Source organism: Rhinolophus hipposideros (genome assembly GCF_964194185.1).
Source record: "Rhinolophus hipposideros genome assembly, chromosome: 16".
In the NCBI taxonomy this organism is placed as follows: domain Eukaryota; kingdom Metazoa; phylum Chordata; class Mammalia; order Chiroptera; family Rhinolophidae; genus Rhinolophus; species Rhinolophus hipposideros.
Window position 1 is genome coordinate 39,393,171 of NC_138062.1, and position 24,533 is coordinate 39,417,703.

The 24,533-nt window shown below is 47.1% G+C and overlaps 2 protein-coding genes across 7 annotated transcripts in view; both read right to left on the reverse strand.

Moving 5' to 3' along the window:
- The window catches only part of QTRT1 (queuine tRNA-ribosyltransferase catalytic subunit 1), a 10,439-nt gene extending 6,030 nt beyond the window's left edge, over positions 1–4,409 (reverse strand). For 2 of the 3 annotated variants that reach the window (XM_081076710.1, XM_081076711.1), the window contains exons 1-3: positions 3,926–4,298; positions 3,620–3,688; positions 3,386–3,524 (exon numbers count right to left, since the gene is read on the reverse strand). In XM_081076710.1, coding sequence (XP_080932836.1) covers positions 3,386–3,524; positions 3,620–3,688; positions 3,926–4,168 — 451 coding nt within the window. In that variant the 5' untranslated portion in view covers positions 4,169–4,298. Of the gene's footprint in view, positions 1–3,385; positions 3,525–3,619; positions 3,689–3,925 lie in introns of all 3 variants that reach the window. The other variant, XM_081076712.1, reaches the window with a different exon arrangement.
- Positions 4,410–13,383: 8,974 nt separating this feature from the next.
- ILF3 (interleukin enhancer binding factor 3) overlaps positions 13,384–24,533 on the reverse strand; it is a 30,054-nt gene continuing 18,904 nt past the window's right edge. The window contains exons 10-20 of one of the 4 annotated variants that reach the window (XM_081075699.1): positions 24,321–24,432; positions 24,112–24,222; positions 23,559–23,758; positions 23,031–23,198; positions 22,476–22,601; positions 22,192–22,368; positions 21,943–22,096; positions 21,751–21,804; positions 18,031–18,399; positions 17,223–17,351; positions 13,384–16,840 (exon numbers count right to left, since the gene is read on the reverse strand). In XM_081075699.1, coding sequence (XP_080931825.1) covers positions 16,704–16,840; positions 17,223–17,351; positions 18,031–18,399; positions 21,751–21,804; positions 21,943–22,096; positions 22,192–22,368; positions 22,476–22,601; positions 23,031–23,198; positions 23,559–23,758; positions 24,112–24,222; positions 24,321–24,432 — 1,737 coding nt within the window. In that variant the 3' untranslated portion in view covers positions 13,384–16,703. Of the gene's footprint in view, positions 16,841–17,222; positions 17,352–18,030; positions 18,400–19,888; positions 21,285–21,750; positions 21,805–21,942; positions 22,097–22,191; positions 22,369–22,475; positions 22,614–23,030; positions 23,199–23,558; positions 23,759–24,111; positions 24,223–24,320; positions 24,433–24,533 lie in introns of those variants that run through there. The other 3 variants (XM_081075698.1, XM_081075701.1, XM_081075700.1) reach the window with 3 other exon arrangements.

A 24,533-nucleotide genomic window follows, 5' to 3' on the forward strand; every position in this document is an offset into this window, starting at 1 on the left:
AGCCTTCGGAGTTAGGAGCATGTAGCTCCAACCGCCTGCGCCACCCGGCCAGCCCCCTTATCTGCACATTATTTAGAGCCTGAAGTAAACAGATTACAGACAGAAAAACATGTTATTTATGAAACAACTGGAACTTGGAACACTGTTAATTGTGAATTGTTTTTAGGTAGGATGATGGCATTGTGGTTATGTTTTTTAAAAATCCAACTCCTATGTTTTAGAGATACAAATTTAAATACTTATAGATGAAATGATAGGATGTCTGGGATTTGGTTTGCTATATTACAGATGATCTACGATTAACTGACCAGGAAAAAAAAATGGCGTGGCTGGATGGCTCAGTTGGTTACAGTGCAAGCTCTGAACAGGGTTGCCAATTCGATTCCCACATGGGCGAGTGAGCTGCTGCGCCCTCCACAACTACATTGAAGGACAATGACTTGGAGCTGATGGGACGTGGAGAAATACACTGTTCCCCAACATTCCCCAATAAAATTTTAAAAAGGAAAACCTTTAAAAAAAAAAAAAAAAGCTAGGAAAAAAAAAAGACCAAAGCCAAAACAAAAATAATTAATTAATTAAAAAATATATAGGAGATGTAAGATGGCAATTATTTTAAATCAATGAAGCATAACCGTTCAATGGTATATTATTTGACTATAAAGTACTGATCACACTATCATATGATGAACCTCAAAAACATTACACTAAGTAAAAGAAGCCATTCACAAAAGACCACATATTGTACAATTTCATTTACAGGAAATGTCTAGAATATGCAAATCTATACAGACAGAAAGTAGATTAATTAGGGCTTGGGGAAGGAGGAATGGGGGGTGACTGATAATGGGTATGGGATCTCTTTTTGGGGTAATAAAAATGTTCTGAAATTAGATTGTGGTGATGGCTGTATAATTCTGTGAATATACTAAAAACCACTCGAGTGTACATTTTAAATGAATGAATTTTATGTTCATCATATCTCAATAAAGCTGTTTAAAAAAAAAGAAACAAAAATGAAAACAGACAAAGGGAAAAAATAAACCAACCAGAGTTGGTTTTTTTGGTTTGTTTTTTTTTTAAGGAGGGCGCAGTTTTTTGGTTTGTTTTTTTTTAAGGAGGGCGCAGCTTACAGCCCATGCAGGGATTGACTGGCGACCTTGGTGCTACCAGCACCATGCTCTAACCAACTGAGCTAACCGGCCACCTCCAGAAGTTGGTTTTTGGAAAAAATCAACAAACTCAAAATCAATAAACCCCTAGTAAACTGAAAAAGAAAAAAGAAATTAGGTGGTAGCCGGTTAGCTCAGTTGTTTGGAGCATGGTACTTCACCAAGGTTGCCGGTTGGATCCCCACATGGGCCACTGTGAGCTGTGCCCTCCTTAAAATAAATAAATAAATAAGAAATCACAAGTTGCCAATATCAAGGATGAAAAAGGAGACATCACTACAGACCCTCTGACATTAAAAGGATAATAAGAGAATATCATGATAAACTTTATGCCAAGAAAGTTGAAATAAAGTTCAATGGCCAAATTCCTTGAAAAATCCAACTTACCAAATCTGATCTAACATGAAACACAAAATCCGAACAACCTTAATCAACATGTTAAATAAAGTGAATTAATCATCAAAAAACTTCCTACAACAAAACTGCAGGCCCTGGGGGCTTTACAGGAAAATTTTATGAAACATTTAACATAATGGCTGTGCCCTGGTGATTGTTGAAACTGGCTGACAGGTGGATGAGGTTGTGTCTGTTTCAGCATATACTTGAATTTAATAAAAGAAAAGCAAGTTACTGAAGACCATGCCATAAATAACATGTTCTCATAATGAGAAAAATTAGAATAGAATTGAACTTGCTTGTATTTATATAAACTCTAGAAGAATATATAAGAAACTAGAAATACTGGTGGTCTGTGGGAGTGACAGATGAATGGAGGACAGGCATAGGAAGGGCACTGTACACATTTTTGTCTAGAAACGTATAAAAATGTATTCTTGTTCAATTGTTTTTTTAAGGACAAACAAAACTCACAAGGCCCTCAGGACCTACCAGAGTTGCCTCCTTTGTCCTCACCTCCCACTCACCCCATTCCCTCATTCTGCTTCAGCCAGACAGGCCTCCTGACTTTTCTTCCAACATGCCAGTCTTGGTCCTACTTCAGGTCCTTTGCACTGGCTACTTCCTCTTTCCAGAACATATTTTCCCCTTTGGACACCTAGTTTATTCCTCTTCATCCACTGAGCTTGCAGACTGAATCATGTCCAATAGTTCCGTGTACTTGGCCTTCATGGTCATAGTTCCAATTTTATACATGTCTTTTAGAAATTTTTAAATAACTGATTTGAAAAAAATTATACATACATATGATTCTAAATGTTCGAAGTACCCCCAAATTTTAAAAACTATAACAGGATATTCAGTGAAAAGTCTCTTGCTCACCAAGAAAGGAATTACAAAGGGGCACAAGTAAACTTTAGGGGTGATGGATATATTCTCTATTTTGATTGCGGTGAACTTTTCACAGGCGGATACATAAGTCAGAGCCTATCAGAGGGCACATCTTAAATATGCACAGTTTTGACTGCAAGTTCATTATACCCCAAGTTAAAAAAAGGGGGAAAAAATTAAATGTGCCCACCCAACTGTCTACCAGCTCCCCATTTCCTCTCCCCCAGGGAACCTATGTTACAGTTTCTTATGTTTCTTTCCATAGATATTGTATATAAATAAAAGCAAGTCATATACGTGGGGTTTTTTCCACACAAATAGAAAAATACAATGCACTCTATCTGTACTGTTTTATTCCCTTTTCTAATTGTGACGTTCTCACCAATGCCTGTCTCCCTTGTGGATGTAAGTTCCAAGAATAATGTTAACACCCAGCACTATGATTATGAGTAGAAGCCAAAGAATTTATGGAGGAACTTAAAAGTACCATCTGGTTAGAAGATGGGAAGATTTGAACCTGTTTCTTCTAGCACTTTACAAGATTGAGAAAATGTTAATTGTCCTTATCAAGGAACTCGGGAATATTGTTGGAGATGGGAGGGGCCTAAAGCCTTACCAATCACCTCTTGTGATTCACCTCTTGTTGAATCCATTATTTCAACATATCTTTGCTCAATTAATTTGCAATTTGAGTAATAATAGCAATAGGGTAATAATAATAAAAGCTACTACATGTCAAGCACTGTGCTAAGAGATTTACCAACACCACATGAATCTTGTGAGCTATCCGCTTTTAAGTTGGCTCAAATGAAGCTCAGGGAAGGGGAGTGATTAGCCCACAGCCGCGCAGCACGTAAGGGGCTGGCCCCGCCGTAGCTCTATCCCCGAAAGGCAGGGAAAGGGGCCGCTCCCCGGAATCTGCTCACCAAGCGCGTTTTGGATCTCCACGGACCTCTCCGGGCTCAGAAGGGTCTCGTCGCCGTCGTAGGGGGAGTGGAAGCGGACGCCCTCCTCCGTCACCTCGGACAGGGACACTAGGGACACCATCTGGAAGCCGCCGCTATCCTGGGGGAAACCCCACCCCAAGGCAGTCAGGAGAGGGGTTGGGGAGCTCCACCTCGGAGGAGCGCTTTCGCATTCCGGCCCCGATCCCATCTCACCGTCAGCAGATTGTGGGGCCAATTCATGAAGCCGTGGAGACCGTGCGCTTTCTGGATCAGCTCGGGGCCCTGGGTTGGAAGGGAGGGTCAGGTTAGGGGTGAGCGCGACCCTGAGAGCTCATGTGCGGGAACAGGGATAGCCAACTTCGGTCCCCGCCGTTTTCTCGCGCCCAGCACAAGGCCTGGACCACCGGGAGCGCTCAATAAGCGTTTGTCGACTGACTTTTGGAGGCGTGCCCGGGCCTAGGAGATGCACAAGGGCTCCCCAAGCACCGCCACCAGCCGGGACTGGCAGAGCCCACCCACCGGCCTCAGACCCAGATGGTAGGTATTGCCCAGGCAGATGCGGCAGCCCAGCGCGTCCAGCTGCTCCGCTGTGATGCCCTTCATGGTGGCCTGTGTGCCCACTGGCATGAACACTGGAGTGGCCACCGGTCCGTGCGGCAGCCGCAGCTCTCCTGCCCGGGCCCTAGAGAGGCTGCACTCCGCCACCAGACGGAAGATCCGCGGGGCCGACTCAAGTGAAGTCGGGCTGGCTGCCACCGCCATCTTGCCTGCCAGAACCACGTGGGCAGGATTCTGGGCGGCGCCATATTGTCCAATGCCACGTGACGTGTGACGCAGAAGCCTCGGGAGAGCGTCAGGGGGACCATGGCAACAACTACAGTCGTTTGCTGGTCCTCTCTGGGATGCCGGTTCTCTCCCACCCGCAGAGCAGTGTTGCGTATCAAAAATTGTCTTGTGATCACTTTGTAAGTTATATAATTGTCTAATCACTATGTTGTACACCTGAAACTAATACTATTGTATATTAATTGTAATTGAAAACTAAAAGTTTTAAATTGTCTTGATTTCGAGTCCCATTCTTGCCACTTCCACGCTCTACAATCAAAGCGTCTCTAAGCCACAATTTTCTCCTCCATAAAATGTGGCGAATAATAGCATCGTGGTATAAGGACATTGTGAAGATTGAATTAGGAGGATAGATGTGTATAGATCATTACACGTTGCCTGGCACAGGCTTTTGTCTGTCTTGTTCATTGGTTTGTCCCAAGAGCTTAGAATAGGACCTAGCACATAGTACCTGCTCAATCAACAGTAGTTTATTCAATGAAGCAGGAATCCCAGATTTACAGAAGGGGAGGCTGAGGTCCTGAACCTGGCCATATCTATTCATTTAATGTACACCTACATATACATCCCCACTAGAGCCAACCTCCATGCTGCACAGGGATGAGAGGCTGGGTCACGGATTTATTAAGCACTGGTTGTGTTCCACTAATAATAATAACAATATAAAAAATATGTAATACTGATCGTTATTGTTAGAAATGGAGCTGATAGTTATCCTGACCAGCAGAGTGCGCCATTGCCCAGAGTCCTTCCTCTCAGGACCACTGGCCTAACGGCTGATCTGGGCAAGATTCTGACCTTCTAGGAGCCTTGCGTTAATGCTGACAGTTTCTCAGGGTGGTGGAGAGCCTCACTGGGACTACATCTGGAAATCACCTTCCCCCCCAGGAGGCCCACCTCAGGGCCTTTGCATTGCCATTGTCTGCATCACTCTTCTGATTTTTCCCATGGTTGGCTCATATTTCACCATTAGTTGCTCCTAATTCCCCCAATCTTAACAACCGTTCATTCTCCATAACTCTGTATCACATAGCTTTCTAAAACTTCTGTACACTGACAATTCCCACAATTTTATTCCTTTCTTCTGAACTCCCATCTCCTCTTAACAGATGCTTCCTTGACATCTCCACTGGGTGTCTATAGGTATCCAAACTCGACATGTTGCAGAGCTCCTGATTGTTGCCCATCCAAAGCTTACCTACCCCCTTCCATCTTTCCCTTTTCAATAATAGCAGCTCAATCTTTCCAGGAGCTCAGACAGAAACTTAGGGATAGTCCTTGACCTCTCACTGTTTCTCACACCCTACATCTGATTTATCAGCAAATCCTGGCTGCTCTGCTTTCAAAATCTAGAGAGAATCAACCACTTCACACTCCCCTCCATAGCTCTTTCCCTGGTCCAGATACCAACAGCTCTTGCTGGAATTATTGCAGTCGTCTCCTCATTGTTTTGGTTTCTGTCCTTTACTCCTTACACTATGTACCTGAAGGCATTTTAAAACAAATGTTTTCAACATTTCAGTATTATGCATAATATGATGTCTGTTGCAGGTTTTTTGAAGATGCACCATATTAAGTAAAGAAAGGTCCTTTCAATTCCTAGTTCACTCAGAGATTTTTATCATAAATAAAATGTTATTGTACACTTTTCCATAGAGAGATAACCATGTAATTTTTCTCATTTAATTTAAAATGCCTGATGACAAGTTTTCTTTTCTAAGTTATTAATAGATGTTATTTCCTTTTCTGAGATAAACCCAACTTGATCATGGTATCTTTTTCTATATTTTCGCATTTTATTTAGAATTTTTTCATTTCTGTTATAAATTATATTGGTCTATAATTTTCCTTGCTTGTAGTCATCTTTGCCTGAGTCTGGTGTTCAAATTATGCTAATCTGATCAAATAAATTAAGGCGCTTTCCTTACTCTTCCTATTTTCAGGAAGAAATTCTGCAAGATTGGAATTATCTGTTCCTTGAATGTTTTATTGACCTTACCTGCAAATCCATCTGGTTATGTATGTTGTTTTCCTTATAGGAATATTTTAAACTACTGATTTAAGTTTTCTAATGATTAAAAAGGACTATTCAGGTGTTCTATTTCTTCTCAAGTCAATTCAGGTAAGTAGAGTTCTTCTAAGAATTTGTTCATTTCATTTGTCTAATTTATTGGCCTACAATTGCTCCTAAAGTCCTCACATTATTATAATCCCTTCTTTGTGGATTTCAAATGCGGAGATTTGAGTGTATAGTCCTTGAATGATGGCATCTTGTGAGAATGATCCATGTAAGGGCTCTCTCTCCCTCCTTTCTTCTCGTTAATCCTTATCTCCACAGCCTATGGATTTCTGTACATCTTTTTATTTGATATTAAAATAACTACTACAGTTTCCTTTATGTTATGGTAACCCTTAAATATTTTTGTACATCCCGTGACTTTGAAATTTTCTGTCTTGTTTAAGATGTGTCTTTAGAAAACAACAAAGAACTGGATTTTGTACTTTTTAACTATTCCAATAATCTTTGCATTTTACTGACAAGTTTACTCTATTTATATTTATAATGGTTACTGGTATGTTAGTATCTGATAGTATCTTTTACAGACTTTCTACTTGCGTAGCATCTGTGGGTTTTTTTATTTGCTTTTTCTCTCCCATCTCTCTTGCCTTTTTTGAATTGATCAAAACAAAATTTCCCCTTTATCAATTCATTTTGTCCCCTGATTTTACTGGGACTTATATGCTCTGTCTTTTTTTGTGGACTTGCTAGCCATGTTAAGTGGGCATACTTAACAAATTAAAGATTAACTAGTACCTTTGCCATATCCCAGTCAACATAAGGCCTCTAGACACTTTAATTCAGAACTTGGAAGTCTTATTTGTCCAGTGTTTGATATCTTGATTGGGTTTTCTGCTCACAAATTAGGCGTTGTTGTTGTTGTTTTACACAATCAGTGCAATATAAAGCAATATCTTTGTAACTTCTACTCACTGAGACCTTGAATCTCAGATGAATTTCTGTTTGTCTGCAGAACATCTTTGAGACTTCTTTCAGTAATAAGAACCCTGTATTGATAGACTAAATTTTGTTTACCGAAAAATACATTTATTTTGCCCTGGTTCCTGACAGACAGTTTCACTGAGTATAAAATGCTAAATTGATAATTATTTTCTCAGCACATTGAACATATTCCACTTGTGGCTTCCATTATCACTATTAAGAAGTAGAATCACAATCGAAGTATAATTTCTTATGATCTGTTTTTGCCTTTCTAGTTTCTTTTAAAAATAATTTCTTTTTCATTGCCAGTTTGCAATTTCACAGGATGTGTCTAATTGTGGATTTCTTTTAATTTACCCTGTTTTGGATTCCCTGAATTTCTCCTACTTGATGATTGGAGTCTTTCCTTAATTTTGGAAAATTGTCGGTTATTTTTCTCTTTGAAGAATTGCACTTGCCTGGAACTTAGCCTCAGCACAGGTAGCTGAGGGCAGGATGAGAAATGCTGATGTCTTGCTGGCCCTCCTGAGGTAAAAGTCCTCTGACTGGGGTCTGGGGAAGAGCAAACTCTATTGCACCAGTCTGGAGTGGAGTTTCTATTTCACGGAACTGGTGGTAGAGGGCAGGTAGGAGATGTCAAACACCACAGACACTCACTGTTCTAACCAAATTTTCTTGTAGATTTTCTTGAATAGATGTTTCCTCATTTGCTATATGCCATAGGACCATTTCCAGAGACTTTAAATAGTAGTTTTTTGAATACTTTTTGCCAGTTTGACTGAGGAGTGGATCTGTGAAGCTCCTCACATTAGCATGCAGGAAATTGATTGCCTTTTAATACTTTTTGATGTTATTTCCCATTGAAAATGTTAAATACATTTGCAATGCATAGATATATCAAATAATTATATTGTACACATAAAACTAGATACAATGTTATATGTTAATTATATCTCAAAGTGGGGGGAAAAGAAATCTTAGCAAATATGAAAAAAGGTTAAACAGATAAATTCTATACTTTGTATACCTTACCATAGTACAAAATTTATATTAATAAATAAAAACACATGTGTACTAACAAAAAAATTAAAGAAAAATTTAAAAACACAGGAGTAGGGGCGGCTGGTTGGCTCAGTTGGTTAGAGTGCAGTGCTCATAACATTCAGGTCACCTGTTCGATTCTCACATGGGCCAGTGACCTGAGCCCTCCACAACTAGATTGAAATAAAAAAAAACGACGGCTTGACTTGGAGCTGATGTGTCCTGGAAAAAGCACACTGTTCCCCCAAAAAAGTTTTAAAAAAACAAATCACAGGAGTTTAACAAGCTTTACTTATGACTCAATTTTAAATAAATAGATTTATTTAAGGTTTTAAAATACATAATAAATGACCACATGGTTTAAAAATACATGGATAAAATGTATACTGTGAATTATCTTTCCAACTCCTGTCTCCTGTCCAAATAGCTCTCATCTCTAGTATTTAGTAATGTTTAGTATTCATTCTTGTAACACTCATAGGAATGTATATCATCATATACAAGCAAATTTTTTTTCATTGTTGCTGTTGTTTTGTTTTCAACTGATTCATTTATATAGACCAATGGAGTGTTTTCTCATTTTCTAGAAACTTACATACTTTTATACTTTTTATAACCTTATGGAGTTTTTAAATTGTCATTTTGCATTAGTCATGGATCACTGACTCATGGAATTGTGTGAACAATATTCCCAAAACCTTATTACTTACTCCAATATAAGTTTCATAATAGTTTTTAAAAATTCAATAGCAAAAAGAGGAAGTATGGGAGAAATTTTGCTGGTCGTCCCCCAACATTTATTACATTAATACAATTATATTATGCTACACCTAGTCCCTGTGACTTGCTTTATGTTTCTTACAATTGTGTTTCTAAGATTCACGTATGTTGTATTTAGTTGTGGTTAATTCATTTCTTTTGCAAATCAATGTACCATTATGTATTGGTATAAATACACCAAAGCATACCTATCCTTCTCCCACCAATGGACTTGTGGACATTTTAGCGTTTTTGTGTTGTTTGTTTTTGCCATTATAAACCACGCTGTGAGCATTTGTGCACACATCTTGTTCTATACCATGGCAAAAATTCTAGGAATGGAATTGCAGAAAACTAGACTAGGAGGCAGAACCAACTACTTTTAAGTTAATTACACCAATTGACATCCACAAAAACAGAATAGGAAAGCTCCCTTGTGTCACATCCTCTCAAACTCTTGTATTTTCAGAATTCTTAAATTTTGCCAATCAGGTGTGTGTGAAATGGCATCTCACTGGGGTTTCAATATGCATTTCCATGATTCCTACTGATATTGAACACCTTTTCAGATGCTGGAGCCATTTATCAACATTTGTCAGTACTCAACTTAGGTTATTTGGCAGCAGAAATCAACATGGCCAAGCTGCTGAGCACTTCATTTTTTAATTTAGTGTTTTGGATATATATATACATATATATATGTATATGTATATATATATATATATATGTATGTATACGTATATATATGTATATATATATGTATATATGTTTTTTTCCACATGAAACAAAAATACAAAATGGCAGTTTTTAGAGGTTGAAACTGAAAGAATCTCCATTGACCTATACTTTTGTTTTACACATTTCTGCACTTGTAATATTTTAGTTTCAAATGTATAAGAAATTCAGAAAGTGTAAAAGTCAAACTCATTTCCACCTCATCCCCTATCCACTTTCCATCTCAGCCTTTCCTAGTTATATGTTTGATTAGATTCTTGTGTCTTTCCAACATTTCTTCATGCAAACAGAAGCAAATACAAAGCTAAATACTTATATTTTTCCTTTTTTTCTCTCACAAAAATGGCCTTGCTAGTTACACTGATAGGACACACCTTGCTTTTTGTCTACACTTTGGAGACCATCCTATTGTCAGTACACAGTCTCCTTTTTCTTTTTAACAGTTACCTTGTAGCCCAAAGTAGGGGTAGATCATCACTCACTTATGGGGTTTCCTGTTGATTCTCTCTTGAGTTGTGAGTAATCTTTTGCTTCTATAAATAAGGCTGCAATGAACAATCTCGTATATAAGTAATTTCACATGGCAGCAAGTGTATCTTTAGGAAAAACTTCCAGCAGTTGGATGACTGGGGTCAAAAAGTATATGGAAGTAGCCGTTTCCCCACAGCCTTTCTAGCTCAATTATACCTGTCCACTTGACAGAAGAACTGTGGTAACTCCATGTCGTTTTAATGTGCATTTACTTTTCTTACTCCGAGGATTGGCAGCTATCCTTTATTCCCACTTTCTTGAAACACTGTCTTCCTGTAGCTTTTCTGGCCTCATTTTCCTAATTTTCAAGTTTAAAAAAAAAAAATCATCCAAATAATAATATAATGATGATGATTACCAGCCAACACTGCCAATATTAATGGAGCAGGTGCCAATGTGTGTCAGGTGTCTGGTAAGCTCTACACTCTCATTGCCTCCCTTGACCCTCACAGTACGAGGTGGGTATTATTTTTATCCCCACTTTATGAATGAAAAAACTGAGGCAGAGACATTAACTGACTTGCCATGGTCACATGACTAGTGACCAAGGAACAGGAATTGAAATCTAGTCCTGTGGAGCAGCCCTGTGAAGTCATCCTCTTATACAACTTCTTTACCTGAAGGAAAGGTAGTATTAGGGATTGCAGCACAGGAGGAGTGGAAAGGTTACAGCCAGAGAAACATGAGAGGGAGGATTCAAGCTCTGCCATTCAAAAGCCAGGTAACTTTGGTAAAGTGATCGTCGCTCTCTGAATCTCAGTTTCTTCATCTTTAAAATGGGGGCAGTGGGTCATTATGAAAGTAAGCAGGGATCGTCACACAGTAAATGACCAAATACATGCATGAATATACATGCGATAAACAACACGGAGCACCTACTCTGTGTCAGGCACTGTTCTCACCGCTGGCAACATAGCAGTGAACAAGCACACAAAAATCCGTGCCCTGGAGGGGTGAACAAGAAAAATTACTAAAACATACGTCTCAGGTAGTGAGGAGTGCTGGAGAATAAAGAGGGCAGGGAAGGAGAGGAGGAGTTAGAAGTGACTATTTTAAGTAGGGTGGTCAGGATCAGACTCACTGAGGTGACATTTGAGTTAAGGCCTGAAGAAGGTGAGGGAGAGAGGAGCCATGATGGGAACTGAGAAAAAGCATTTCATGCAGTGAAAACAGTGAGAGCAAAGGCCCTGAGGTGGGATCAGTCTGGATGGTTTGCGGTGTAGAGGAGGTCAACGTAGCTGGAGAGTGTGAGGGAAAGAGCAGAAGGTGAGGGTCGGGAGGTCAAACCACGACATTCTGCGTTCGTCTGAGCTAGATGGGAGGGTGGGGTGGGATGTGGAGCGAAGCGAGCTCTTTGTATCCGTAAAAGGTAAAGGGGGGGGTGGCGGTGGAAGGGGGTGCGGCCGAGGTTCAGTGGAATCGACTTTAGGATTTTTGCGCTGCTCTGTAAGGTGGGATGGGGCACCATTAAGTCGCCCCTTGAGTAGGCGCAGGGAGTGCGGTTTCAGCACGCTGGACAGCGCCCCGCACGTTGCCTGGAGACTCAGGGAAGCGGCCGCCTTGAGGGCTGAGCCTTCAAAGGCGTCCTATTGGAAGCGGCGCGCTGTGCGTGACGAGAAGGCGGGGCCTGTGAAAACGCCCTATTAGAAGCGTTTGTTGACGACACAAAGACGCAGCGGGCGAAGTCACTGGGCGAGGACTGCAGCGGGTGGAGTCTGTGAAAGGCTTCTTTTCCCAGCGGGGCCTGTTGATTGGGCGTGGAAGAGCCCGGCGCGGTGGAGGGCATTGGCCTAGGGTCGAACAGCAGCTTTGGAGAGGGAGCTGTTTGCAGAAGTGGGGCCTCTGCCGACATCCGTGCCCCGCCAGTGGAGGCCTACGCATCACCCAAGGTGCGTGACCGGGATTGGGGGTGCTCAGTAGAATCCCCTCAACCTTCTCTTCCCAAGGGTCACTGCAGCTGCCCAGGGTAGTCCCCCAAACTGGCCTTGAAAGGGTATTGAGGTCCTGGGACCCAGAAGGGCATGAGTTGGATTTTTGAGCAGAGTGGGGAATCCGGAAACCTCTGAAGTGGGGGTTTCGAATACCTCTAACATTGAAGTGGGGGTCCTCCACCCTGGGAGCCTGGGGTTGTTTTTGTCTTGGCTTTACCCATCCGAGGATGAGGGGGGCACTCCTGTGATATTTTCACACACACCCTTCCCCTGCTGGGTGTTAAGGGGCTGAGCTTAGGTGCCAGCTTATCGGAAGATACTGGGAAGACCACGAACCTAGGACTTAAGACCCTTGGGTAATAACCTGTGGCCACTCCCCAGACATTTCAGCTAGTTTCTGTTTGTTTCCCCACAGCAGAGGGGGAGGACCTGTCAGTCTGGGCACTCCCTCTTTACTGTATCCTGTGACAAGGCAATGCCCTTCCCTTCCCTTTCTGGGACATGCAGTTTTCACCCCTCTTGAGTCTGGGAGCTGTTCCCTCACCAAGTCCAGAGGACTCTACCGCCTAAGCACCTCTGAACTTCACAGCCTGGATGTTCCAGAATTCAAGCCACTTGATTGGTTTGTTGGCCTCCATTCTCACCTCTCCCACACACCTATTCTCTGCCCAACAGCCCAAAGGACTGTTCTGAGGCACGATTCAGCCTGGGGTTTTCCCGGTTCAGAATCTTTCCATGACTCCCAATTACCCTAAGATGTTAGAAATCCTCTGGCTGGCTTTCAACGCCCTGCACTGTGTACCTCTCACTGGTACAGCCACACTTTTGCCTTTTTACAACCAAAATGCTTCATCCACTTGACTTCAGCTCCTTTAAGTCTATTCCCACCGCTCAGCTGACTTTTTGTGCATGTTGTTCCCTGTACATGGCATACCCTTCCCTTATTCTCCCTAACACACCCCTTGTTCCGATTCAACTGTCCTGTCTCACTTGAAACACACAAAGCCTTTCCCGATACTCCCTGCCCAGCTGGGACAGGGCCCTTTTGGTGTCCACTGCCATAGTCCCAGCACCCTTTGCAGGACTGATACGTAAGCAACACCCAATAAATACATATGGAGTGAATGAAACAGTGAACACAGGAAGTTTCCATTTATTCTGGAATGGGTTAGAATGAGCATCGGGGTCAAGAAGGCTTGCTAAGGGCAGCCAACATGGGGCTCACATTTGGAGACTGAATCCTGAGGCTGAAAGCCCAGCTGCATAGAGCCAGGCCTCAGGTGGAGAGGCCCTGCTGACTATGGAAGAATGGTCAATGGTCTGAGGGAGTGAATGCTTCTCTGCCAGGGCAGAGGGTAGCTGGGCAGCTCGGTGAAAACTTCCAGGTCAGACTGGACCACGGCCCAGACACACCAGGGTGCCTGTAACTCTGCTCATCTGGGGACGTGGAAATCCTGGATCTATGCCCCATTGCTGCTCAGAGACCGCCTTTGGTCCTAGGTAGCCAATTCCCAATCCCTCCCCCCAAAATCAGTCCAAATTCCTGGAAAGGCCCTGCACTTCCCCTCGGATGTCATCTCAACCCATCATGCCCATGTCCAGCTGTTCCGATTGTGTCGTCTTTCTTCTGTCCTTTCTTCCTTCCCTCCAAAGGCATCCTGGGGCCCTCGGAGATGTTGTATCCAGTCCTGGGTCACTGACCCCCCGGCCTATCCACCGAGTACCGTATCTTGATCAACTCAAGAGTAAGCATGTGAACTGCATGGTCCTTCCTGCTCAAGCTCCTGGTGACCTCTGGTGGTGACTGAATGATGCACAAGCACTGTCCTCCTGCAACTTGTGGGCCAAAGCATCGCTTCATCATCAGCCAGCTGTTGCCCACCACAGTCCTGGCCGAGGAGCTGATGGAGAAGCAGCTCAGTGAGGCCCTCCTCCAGGATGGCTTCCTTCAGAGCCTTGGTCAGCTCTGAATGGGTGATGCGCCAGCAGCAAGGCCTTCTCTGTGCTCAAGGCAGAAGCCATCTTCCTGAACCCAGCTCCTTGGGGTAGCATGTCCTGAAGGCTGGATTCTACTATCGGCCAGCTGCATCACCATATTAGCACCACCAGTGAAGCCCCCCAGCAGAGTTGGGGTGCCAAGGGATCTGTGTTCATGAGCTGTTCCCTTGGGACAGGTATCCACTGTGCTGCAGACGCTGCTGGCTCTGTGCTGTCCATCCAGACCTGACCAGTGATCCTGGCTAATCAACCCCCACGGCTGTGCCAACAGCCTAGGGTGGGGGTGGGTGAAGCCTCCCCAAAAGGTTATGTCCAAATCCTAACCGCTGATTGTGAATGTGACCTCATTTGTAAATAGGGTCCCTGCAGGTGTAATTACGGATCTTGAGATGAGCTCATCCCGAACTAGGGTGGGCCCTCATGCAACGCTTGGGGTCTTTATAAGAGGAGGAACAGCTGAGACATTGAATCTTGTTCAGGAATTTGAATGTGGTGGTGGTCGCCGCTTGGGAACCTGACGGAGAGACCTGTGTTGACAATGCGGGTAGAGTTTGAAGGCATTTGGCAGGTTTCTGAGTGACACAGGCTCTAGCCACAGCCTGTATGCTCTCATCTCAAAGACAAGGTCCCAAAGATCTCATGTGGGTCTTTTCCCCCAGCCCCTGGATGTGTTTGGGAGGAGCTAGGATGGGTACCCATCCCTCAGGTCTGTCTCCTCTCCCCACTTGTGCACACATTCAAGGGATCCCAGGGCACTTCAGGCTGACCCAAACGTTCACACTGTGAGCCACCTCTGACGCACTTCATAGGACACCTCTCCTGACAGACGGGCTGGACCACTTGGCATCTGGGGCCTCCTCTGCACCAGCAGAAAGCAACTCTTCCAATATTTTCAAGTGCAGGTCACCTTTCATTTCTCCAAGGCGGCAAATCCTCATCATCTGAAGGCACACTGGAGTTTCTGCTTCAGCGGAGTGACCCTGCGTCAAGACTGGTTTGTGCTTCTCCCAGGGGCCAGTTAACCAAGCACGGGAGGCCAAAAGGCTGTCTGGGTGGGGCTCAGGCCACGAACACTGCCTGTTCTGAGGGTGAAAAGGCAGCAAGTCGAGAGGTCCCTGCAGAGGGGCAGTCCCAGGCCTTGCCTGCCCATGAGGCTCTTCCCAGAGAGGCCACCTCCTGGGAAGGTCAGAGTTGAGAAGCGCTGCTCTGGGGAGGGCTCCCCCACCTCTGCACTGCTGACATTTAAGTGTAGAATGTTCTGCAGCATCCTTGGCTTCTACCCACTAGGTGACAAATGTCCCCAAGCACTACAAAATTGCCCAGGATTAAGAACAATGCTCCAGGAAAATGTGCTGGAACAGGGCTGGGCCACTGCCAAGAACCCCAACTGTGCACTCTGAAATTCTGGACAGCGGCAGTACCAGAAATGAAGGCTGTGGCGGTCACAGAGCGCCACCCCACCACAGACGGTTCTGTGGCTGGGCTTTCTCCTATGTTGGGGTACTTCCGCCAGATTCAGTTGGGCTTTTTCAAATCAGGTTCCACCTGCCAAACCCACCAGGACATTTTACCCCATGGTGACTTGAATTGCACTTATACCACACCCATTCTAGAATGGAGAAAACAAAGCATGCGGAATTACGTGAGCAAACCCCAAGCAGCAGCACGAGCCACTAGGTCGCACTGCAGAAGGCCTGAAACGGGCTGTGGCGCTTGCTGGGACACCGGAACTGGCTGCTGGCCCTGGCCAACTCAGAGTAAGGTGTCTACTGGCCTGGAGCTGGACCCTGGAGCCTCTCTGATGACCAGGGACCATCCTGCCACCCATGCCGCACTTTCTCATGCTGGCAACAGAGTGGAGAAACCTGCCCATTGCTCTGCTGGAGGGTCAGACACCCAGGCCTACGACGGTGCAGAGTTTTCTTTCTTTTTCTTTATTTGTCTACATTCAGCTGAATTCAGATGTACTGCCTGAATGATCCAGACATACAAAAAACCCACTCTTTCCCACTGGTTTTTAAAATAAAATCTTCACTTATAAAACTGAAACACTAAAGCATTAAAATACAGAAAGCTCGTTTAACTCACTTCACAAAAGCATTAACAGATGAGGTATCCCTTCTGTAACTATTTCAAGACAAACTGAGTTAACACTAACACCAATTGTAAATAGACAGAGGGATACTGAACTGCAAGAACTCAGAAAACTCTACTCAGACAAAGTTGTAATGGCAACTAACAAACCATTGAAGACGCAGAGGCCCAAACACGGCTAAATATGGGTCACAGGACGGGTCACAAGAGTGCCCAGCTGCACCTCACAACACAGCAACGTGGACAGGGTAGGGCGAGGAGGCCCGGAGGGGCCACAGACATGTTAACTGTGATGCATAAAACTGAATCTTACGACGAGGAGGGGTAAGTGCAGAAGGTACAAATCTTCACCCTGGGGGCTTTATCTGTACTGGTAGTTCATGCTGTGGTCTGCGTTCCTGCCGTAGCCGCCTTGTGATGACTGGTAGGAGCTGGGAGGGCCGCTATAACTCTGGCCGGACCCCGGGGAGTTGTAGTTCGACTGTGACGAGTAGCCTCCTAAGGGAGAGAGGGGATGCGATCAGCCCAGTCAGAGGCGGCGTCAGCAGCGGGAGCGGCAACTGGGGCTGCCTGAGTACAGGCTGGGCCCGCCGCCCCGCACCTGGCTGTTTGACTCTCAGTATTGTCAGCATTTTTTCATGGAGGTGTTAACATTTACAAGGCAATTTCTGGCTTCTGAAAAGGCAAGAAGCTGGAAGTACGCCTAAGTCCATGCTCACACAAGGCCCCAAGTGCCCGCGTCTTCTATTTCGTTCTCGCCCCACGCAGAAGCCAAGAGGCAGCTGCCACTGCAGCCTAGCCCATGCTGCCACACCCCTCCTCATAGCCTGCGTGTGGCCCGGGGCCCCCCATGCTGTGCCACCTGCAGCTCCAGGCCCACCTTGTTTGCCTTGGTAGGAGGAGCTGCCCCCAGAACCTCCTCCGTAGCCCCCATGTGACCCTGGGTTGTAGGATGACCCGCCTGAGCCGTAGCTGTTCCCACCGCTTCGGCCTCCGCTACCACTGTAGTCTGGGGGAGAGAAGACAGCGTGGTTAAGGGGCCTTGCACTGCAGCCCTGGACGTGGCAGGCCCTGGGCCAAGACCTTGGACATAGGCAATCTTCCCTGTCCTAACTGCTTACATTGGGCACGTCAGTCCCTCCATGAAGCGCTGGGGGTTGGCTGGGGCCCCACAAGGTTACCACGCCCTGGGCTGGCCCGATCTCATTCTGAAGCCCAGTTCCGAACCACCTTCCCACCTGCTCCTCCACCTCAAGCTTCCCAGCAGTTCAGGAACCGGGCAGCCAGCCCAAGTCCTGGCCGCTGCTGCTGCCTGCCGAACCATCATGAACCACCAAACATCTACGCTTCCCTAGCAGGGCCACCAGCACAGTACAGCCCACCAGGTCTGCACATGAGGGAGAGAGAAGTGGAGCCAAGTTAATTCAGGTTCTTTCAGGGGCTACACGGACCCCCGTCTCCAGAGTTCACGTCGCAGCGGCTGCCGAGACTGACTCCAGCCTCTCAAGCCAGCCTCAGCTCACAGCCTCCGGGGCCTTGGCCCGGGCTCTCTGCTAGACCCGCCTTCAGAGAAGGCGACAGAAGGGACAGCCAGGTGCTAGGCCAGGGTTACTCTGCCAGCTCCCTTTTCGTCCCTCAGCCAGAGGCAGGGCAGTGCTGCGCTTCTGGGGGACTGGACACCAACTCACTGAATTTGCTTTCGTAGCTGTAGTCGGAGCCGCTGCCACCCCCGGGGGAGCTGTAGGAGTTGGAGTAAGAGGAGTAGTTGCCTTGGCCGTGACTATAGCCTTTCTGCTTGCCCTGCGGGGGGCCGTAGTTGCTGTACTGGCTCTGGTTGTACGACTGCTGCTGGCCTGGATGGGACTGGTAGCCGGAGCCATAGGAGGGCTTCTGCTGGCCACCGTGCGGCTGCTTCTTCCCAGCATGTTTCGGGGGCACTGGGGAGTTGTAGTTGTCGCCTTGGTAATAGGAGCCGTAGCCGGAGGAGCCACCACCGCCCCCGCCGCCGCCGCCACCACCGGCATTCCCAGAATGCCCTCCATTGCTGTAGAACTGACCTAAACAGGAAGGCAGCAGGTCAGGTGGAGGCTCGGGGAGATGGGAAACGTGAAGAGGCGGGAAGGTCGCAGCTGTGGGCCCTGAAGGCTGACCCACTAGCCCACTGGCCAGGCGGGGGCAGAGTGAGAGGCAGGAGAGAGAAACATCGGCTCCAGTCCCTAAAGCAGCCTGGTCTGGGCTGGCCCAGCCTTCAGCTCCACTCACCCGTCAGCTGATGACAACAATGGATCTTTGCCAAGCAGCAGCACGAGAGCAACTTTTGCAGCGGATGTCAACGTTACAATGAGATGGGCTCCGAGTGCAGAATGACATTCACGACTGGCTGACCTCTACCCAGATGTCCCCAACGGTGAGAGGAAAAGCAAAGCCCCGTAGAAGCAGCCAACCCTCCCCTGCTGTGCTGGGAAGAGGATCAGTAGTCACAGGCCTGGGTGACACCACGAAATGCTCTTTAATGAGGCCCCCGAACCTTGTGTCATTCCTGGAAGACCAACTGGTCTGCCCTGGTTCTTGGAGAACCTGGAGTAGAGACTTAGCCACATGACCTGGGGCTTCTCCCTGGTGGGACTTGTACAAACATATCTTAAGGAGCAATTCAATAGCTTTGTGGGAAAAGGAGACTAAGGCTGGGATCAGGAGATCTAGGTGGGCACTCAGGCTATAGCCTCAGGGCCCCCCAAAGGGCCTCTCCTTGTTCCCAGCACAGCTGCTGGCCGCGGGCAGCAATGAGAGCAGGACTGACAAGCGTGCAGCAAGGCCGCCACATTCTCAGGCCCTGGAGCCGAGAATGTCACGGAGAGCTCCCCTCCCCCATCTGGTCATTAGGTAAGGCCCCCAGAACACACGTTCGTCAAGCTACGGCCTCCCACCAGACACTCACGTGGACCTGCAGGGGGACAGGTCAGCTAAGGTGAGGGGGGAGGGGGAATAAGGGTGGTGTGGGTGGCCATCCTGCCTAGACAGTGGAGCTCCTGGGCTTCCAGAGCAGGTAGGCACGGGCATATCTTTGCTGGCTATGGCTCTGCCTCTTTCCACAGAAGGCCAGGGCTGGTGCCTGGTCAGCCGGGCTATGGCCAGTGTGGGTGGGAGGGGGAGGGGATGCGCCCACACAGCCTGTCCCTTCTTCCTCCCTCCCCATGTTTAGCACCAAGGGTCCCCTGCCTCTTGGGTGGAGTGAATTTGGGAGTCCTCACAAGCCTTCCACCCACTGAAGATGTGTGCCCCACAACGATGTGCCTTGGGTTGTTTGAATAATAATTTGGATAAAACTGATCTCCGCCATGGGTTAATGTCTTCAGGCGGGCTGCCTCCCCCCTCACCCGCCCCCCCCCCACACCCATCACAAAACCAAGAAGGACATGCCCCGCAATGCAAGACAGCACACATGCGAGGAGCCAGAGAACAGGAGGTCCTCTTTGGGTCCCCTCTTAGAACTCTGCCACATCAGCGGCCCTTCCTCAAACACGGGAATGAATGAAGACGCCGAGTAGTGAGGGCTTGTTACTTTAACATGTATTGATTAAAAAAAAATAAAGGGATGGGGAAGTTTTCAATGTCATTCAGGATAACTATTTCCTGGTATAAAAAGACATTATTCTCAAACAATAACTTTCTAAAAAAAAAAAAAAATACATCATGCAATCAAAGTTTTAAAAAGTTTCACTGAATGTTTCAAACCTCTGGGAACAAATTATGCAGTAACCGTTTTGACCAGTTTTTGCCTGAATAAACGCAAAATCTTGCAAGTCAACGCAGAGGCACACTTTGCTGCAAAAAAATCTGCTGATGAGAGCCAAAACCAGGCTTGTTTCCAGGGACTCCCACCAGGAAACAGGCGCCTGAATAAAGAGACCAATCACTGTGTGCGCCTCTGCACACAGGGACAAGTCACAAATGCAAGACTGCACCCTAAGGTGAGAGGGCGGAAGCTTCCAGGGCTTCTGGAATCTGCCAGAGCTGCACGTCCAGCAACAGGCCCTGCGGAGGCCAGTTCTTCACTGGAGAATTAAGCTACATACTGGGCTCTTTCTGCTTGTTTTAGAAGTCCCATAAAAAAATTAACAACAAAAATTCTAGAATCCCATGCATTTAGAACTGTGATTAGGACTTGCAAAATTCTGCGTTATCGCTCCCTTAAAGCCTGTCTGTTTCTTGCACTAAATGATGGAAGCACAGTTTTGATACCTTTGAGAGTTCACTTCTAGCTAAACCAGCCATAGACTATCGCCTCCCCAAACAAACCCACCAGAGCATTTACAAGAGGCGGGAGAGGTATCTGAGCACAATATACAATTCCCAAATGTTCCCAACGTTTTACATGCTTATATAAAAAAAAAAAATGTCGGTTGCTCTGGATACGGATGTGGTGAAATTGTTTTCATCACTGTCAAAGGCATCAACCAGATTTGGGAATTTGTTAAAAGGTTAAAAATTCATACAAAACCTGCTGTAAATTAAGACAAAGGTAGATTAAAATGTATCATTATGTCTCTTAAATAAAGTAATGCTTTCCATAAAAAGCAAAGGTGGGCTTTTGCCTTGATGCTGACCAACGCTGGCTCTAGAATTCTGTGCAATTCTGCACAAAAAAATGCACTCTGAAAATTGCTTTCCACTTATTGTGAACTTCAATATGACCAAGTTCAAAGGCAAATCACGATAAAAACTGCCATTGTCTTAAATTCTGCAGGCTAAGAGTTTCAGACAAGCTGCGGTGACAAGCCACGGTTGAGAAACCCAGTGAAGCACAGGGGCACAGCACGGACACTTTGGGTTTTGGAGTTCGAGAAAATTGGAGTAAAAAGTTGATTTTGTGTGCAATACTTTTAGATGCTCTAGGAAGACCCAAAATCATGATAGCCGTAGCAGTCTGTGAAAAAGTCACCTACAAAAGGGGGAGACAGAGCAGAGAAAAAAAATTAGAATTCTTTTGAAAAATGGCACAGAGCGCCACATATGAAATTCATGTTTTAGATTTCTCTGCTCCTGTAACCCCCCAGTGAAGGCTCCTTCTCAAGACAAGAGCTGTGCACTGTCAGGAAAAGCATATTCACAGAACTGGTGCTTCGTTCGCATGGCTTAAAGCAGAGAAATTTAAAATTTTGACTTTAAAGGAATTTTCAAGTCACACGTGTGTGTTAACATTTACAGAGTAAATCACACTTTTGCAGGGTGGGGGGTGGGGGTGGGGGAGGGGGCTTTGAGGACCACTTGACCTAATCACTAAGAACATGTGTGGACCACTCTGAAGTCTCAGGGAGGCTGTTGGTGGGTCACCCTGCTCTAACTCAGGCACAGGAGCTAAACTGCAGCTTCTTCCCAAGCTCAGACAAAGAGAAACACACACTTACTGTAGCCAGCTGTTGCCGAGTTGCCTCCGTACCCGTAGCTGCCATACCCAGCGCCTAGAAGGAAACAGAGTTACCAGGGCTGGAGGCAGGTCTCCCCCGTGCCCGACTCTCCCAGCATCTCAGTTTGCCACCAGGGGACTCACCCCCCCCCCAGGTAGCAGGCCTGGGCCAGGACAGGACAAGGGTCCTCACCAGCATTCATGTAGCCTCCATGGTTGGCGCCACCAAATCCTCGCCCTCTCCCTCGACCACGCATGTTCCCTCCTCTGCCCCGCCCTCGAAGGTTTGGGGGCGGGGGCACTTCGTTGTGCATGGGGCCTCCCATGCCAAAGCCAGGGTTATGGGGCTGGACAGGAGAGAACAGACAAGTTACATTCGCCTCGTGCTAAAACAACCAGAGAACTTGTGCTGAGGCCAGACGTCTCAAGGGTAACCAGTTACCTTAGCAGCAAATTTCGGTCCACCTCTGACAGGCACAGGCGCTCTCTTCTTTTTATTGGCTTCGAGGGCGAGAGGGGCGTCGGGGAACAGCTTTTCTAGAGCCGCAAGGGCAGCGTACGCTTTTGCCACCTTTTTGTTTGAGCCAGCACCTTGAAACTTCTGTCCGTCCACCTCGACCTGGGGAAAACGGACACACGTCCAGAGTGATTCAATGCCTCCCTAAATGTCAGGGGAGTTCTCCAAAGACCACAGGCCTTCAGGGGAATGGCCCCAGGGCCACTCACCTCCATGACAAAGCGCTTGTCATGGCTGCCGCCAGTCTCTGAGATGAGCTCGTACTTGAGGCCACGCCTCTTCTCGTTAAGCTCCATGACAGGGTTCTTGCCATGCTTGGTCAGGATCGGCCCCTGCTGTTTTACGTTCTCAGGGGAAACAGAAAAGAAAACCAACACACTCAGCTAAGGGCTGTCCAGCGAGTGAAGGACAGCCACACCCACATCATGGCCGAGGCCCTCTGCTCCATGCATCCTGCTGTTCTTTGCACCCTCACCTCCAAAATCATCTGGGCCTCCCAGCAATGCGATCACCCCCCCCCCACCTCTCTCTGAAGAACGGTCTGTCTTTGACCAAGGGCCACCCCAGTGCAGATCTGAGTGCTGGGTCAACATCGGCAAAGCCCTCTTGGGTCGTGGCTCAAAGGCTCACACCCTCTAAGTTCCCGGACTGGAAGGTGACTCCGTTCAGGGGAAATGAAAAGGACCAGTAACCATCCAGGCTCACAGGACACGGCTGCCTGCTCCATCCTGTCAGGCACTCCGCGGAGCCCACCATGGGCTCACCTCAGCAGTGGGATCTGAGGTGAAGGCAGCGCTGGGGGTCGAGGCGGCTTCTACCACGGGCGGAGGGGCCACTACAGCTGGCTTGGCTTCTGTCTCCTCAGCCGAGTCCTCCCCTTTACTGGAGTCCCTGCCTTCGGCGCCCGTAGGCAAGCCCATATCCTGTAACACCTGGGAAGGAGACCCACGGGGGCCCCAGTGAGGGAAGGCTCAGCACTGGGGCACCCCGAATCAGAACCTCCTCGGGTGGCATCCAACAGTATGGAGGCAGTTTTTTCCTTTAGCTCCTCACATGCCCAGCTATGTGTGGACACCTTCTGCCCGTCAGCCACGACAAAGGCATCCCTGCCACATGTGACGTGGCAAACACTCGAAAACCTACCCATTTCAGCATTCACATGCACACCCTCATGATGCCTTCACCAAGGGCTTAAATAGGGGACAATGGCTCTGAAGGAGCCCCCGATGAAGAAAAGGCTTTTGCTGTCCAGGGGACAAGTACAGGCTGCACAAGACGGCCGCCAACCCTACCTTAACAGCAACGTGCAGCTTGGCAGTCTTTTTGGATGGTCCAGAGGCCTCGAATGAGCTGCCATCAACCTCCACAGACATGGTGAAGATGGGGGCGTGGACCGGGCCGGCCTGGGAAACCAGTTTATACTGCAGCCCCGGCTTCAGCTGGTTCAGCCTCATCAGGGCATTCATGGCCTGCGGAGGCTCTGCCTTCTCCTCTAGAGAGAGACCAACATCACTCTGGAACATCTGTCAAGCCGGAACCGTGGCGGGGGACTGCCTGCTGACGCCTCATCGTGGGACAAATGGATTGGGCGGCCACATCCGCAAAGGCCCCCCTGTGCTGTTCTCAGCACACGCCACCCAAGGGGTGGCCACCCAAGGGGTTGCCAGCTGGGGCACATCCACCCCACTTGTGTTTCATACTCGGGTTGCACTTAATAATGTTAAAAATGACTTAAATATGCCCCCAAAAGTAAGGTTTTCCATAGCAGGCATCTCCCCACTTTGGGGTGAACCTTAACTGGAAGCAGATAGAGAGTACAGAAGACCCAAGAACGAACGCCTATACCTTTCTTCTGAATCTTCTTCTTCTTTTTGCTCGGAGATTTTTCCTCCCCATCCTCCTCCATCGGGCGTTTCATGGGCGTAATGGCATAGGTGGTACTGGGGGGGATTTGAACTGAAAGAAGAGATGAGCACAGAAGCGACTGAGAGTCCAGTCTGGCACTCTGTGGAGAGGCTATGAGGCCGCCCGGCCAGACCCCTCGGCACGCTTACCTGTATAGTCCACTGGGTTTTCATTCTTTGGTTTCTTGGGCATCTTAGAAGGCAGAGGGTCCATACCCAGGACTTTATGCAGTTGGCCAAACGCAGCAAGTCGCAGAGCATGCTGGAAAAGGGGAAGAGGAACAGGAACCTGACTCAGCCACCCTGCACTCCTGGCCAACGTGTGTGCGCTTGCTAATGCCTTCTGCAAGGGGCAGGAGCTGA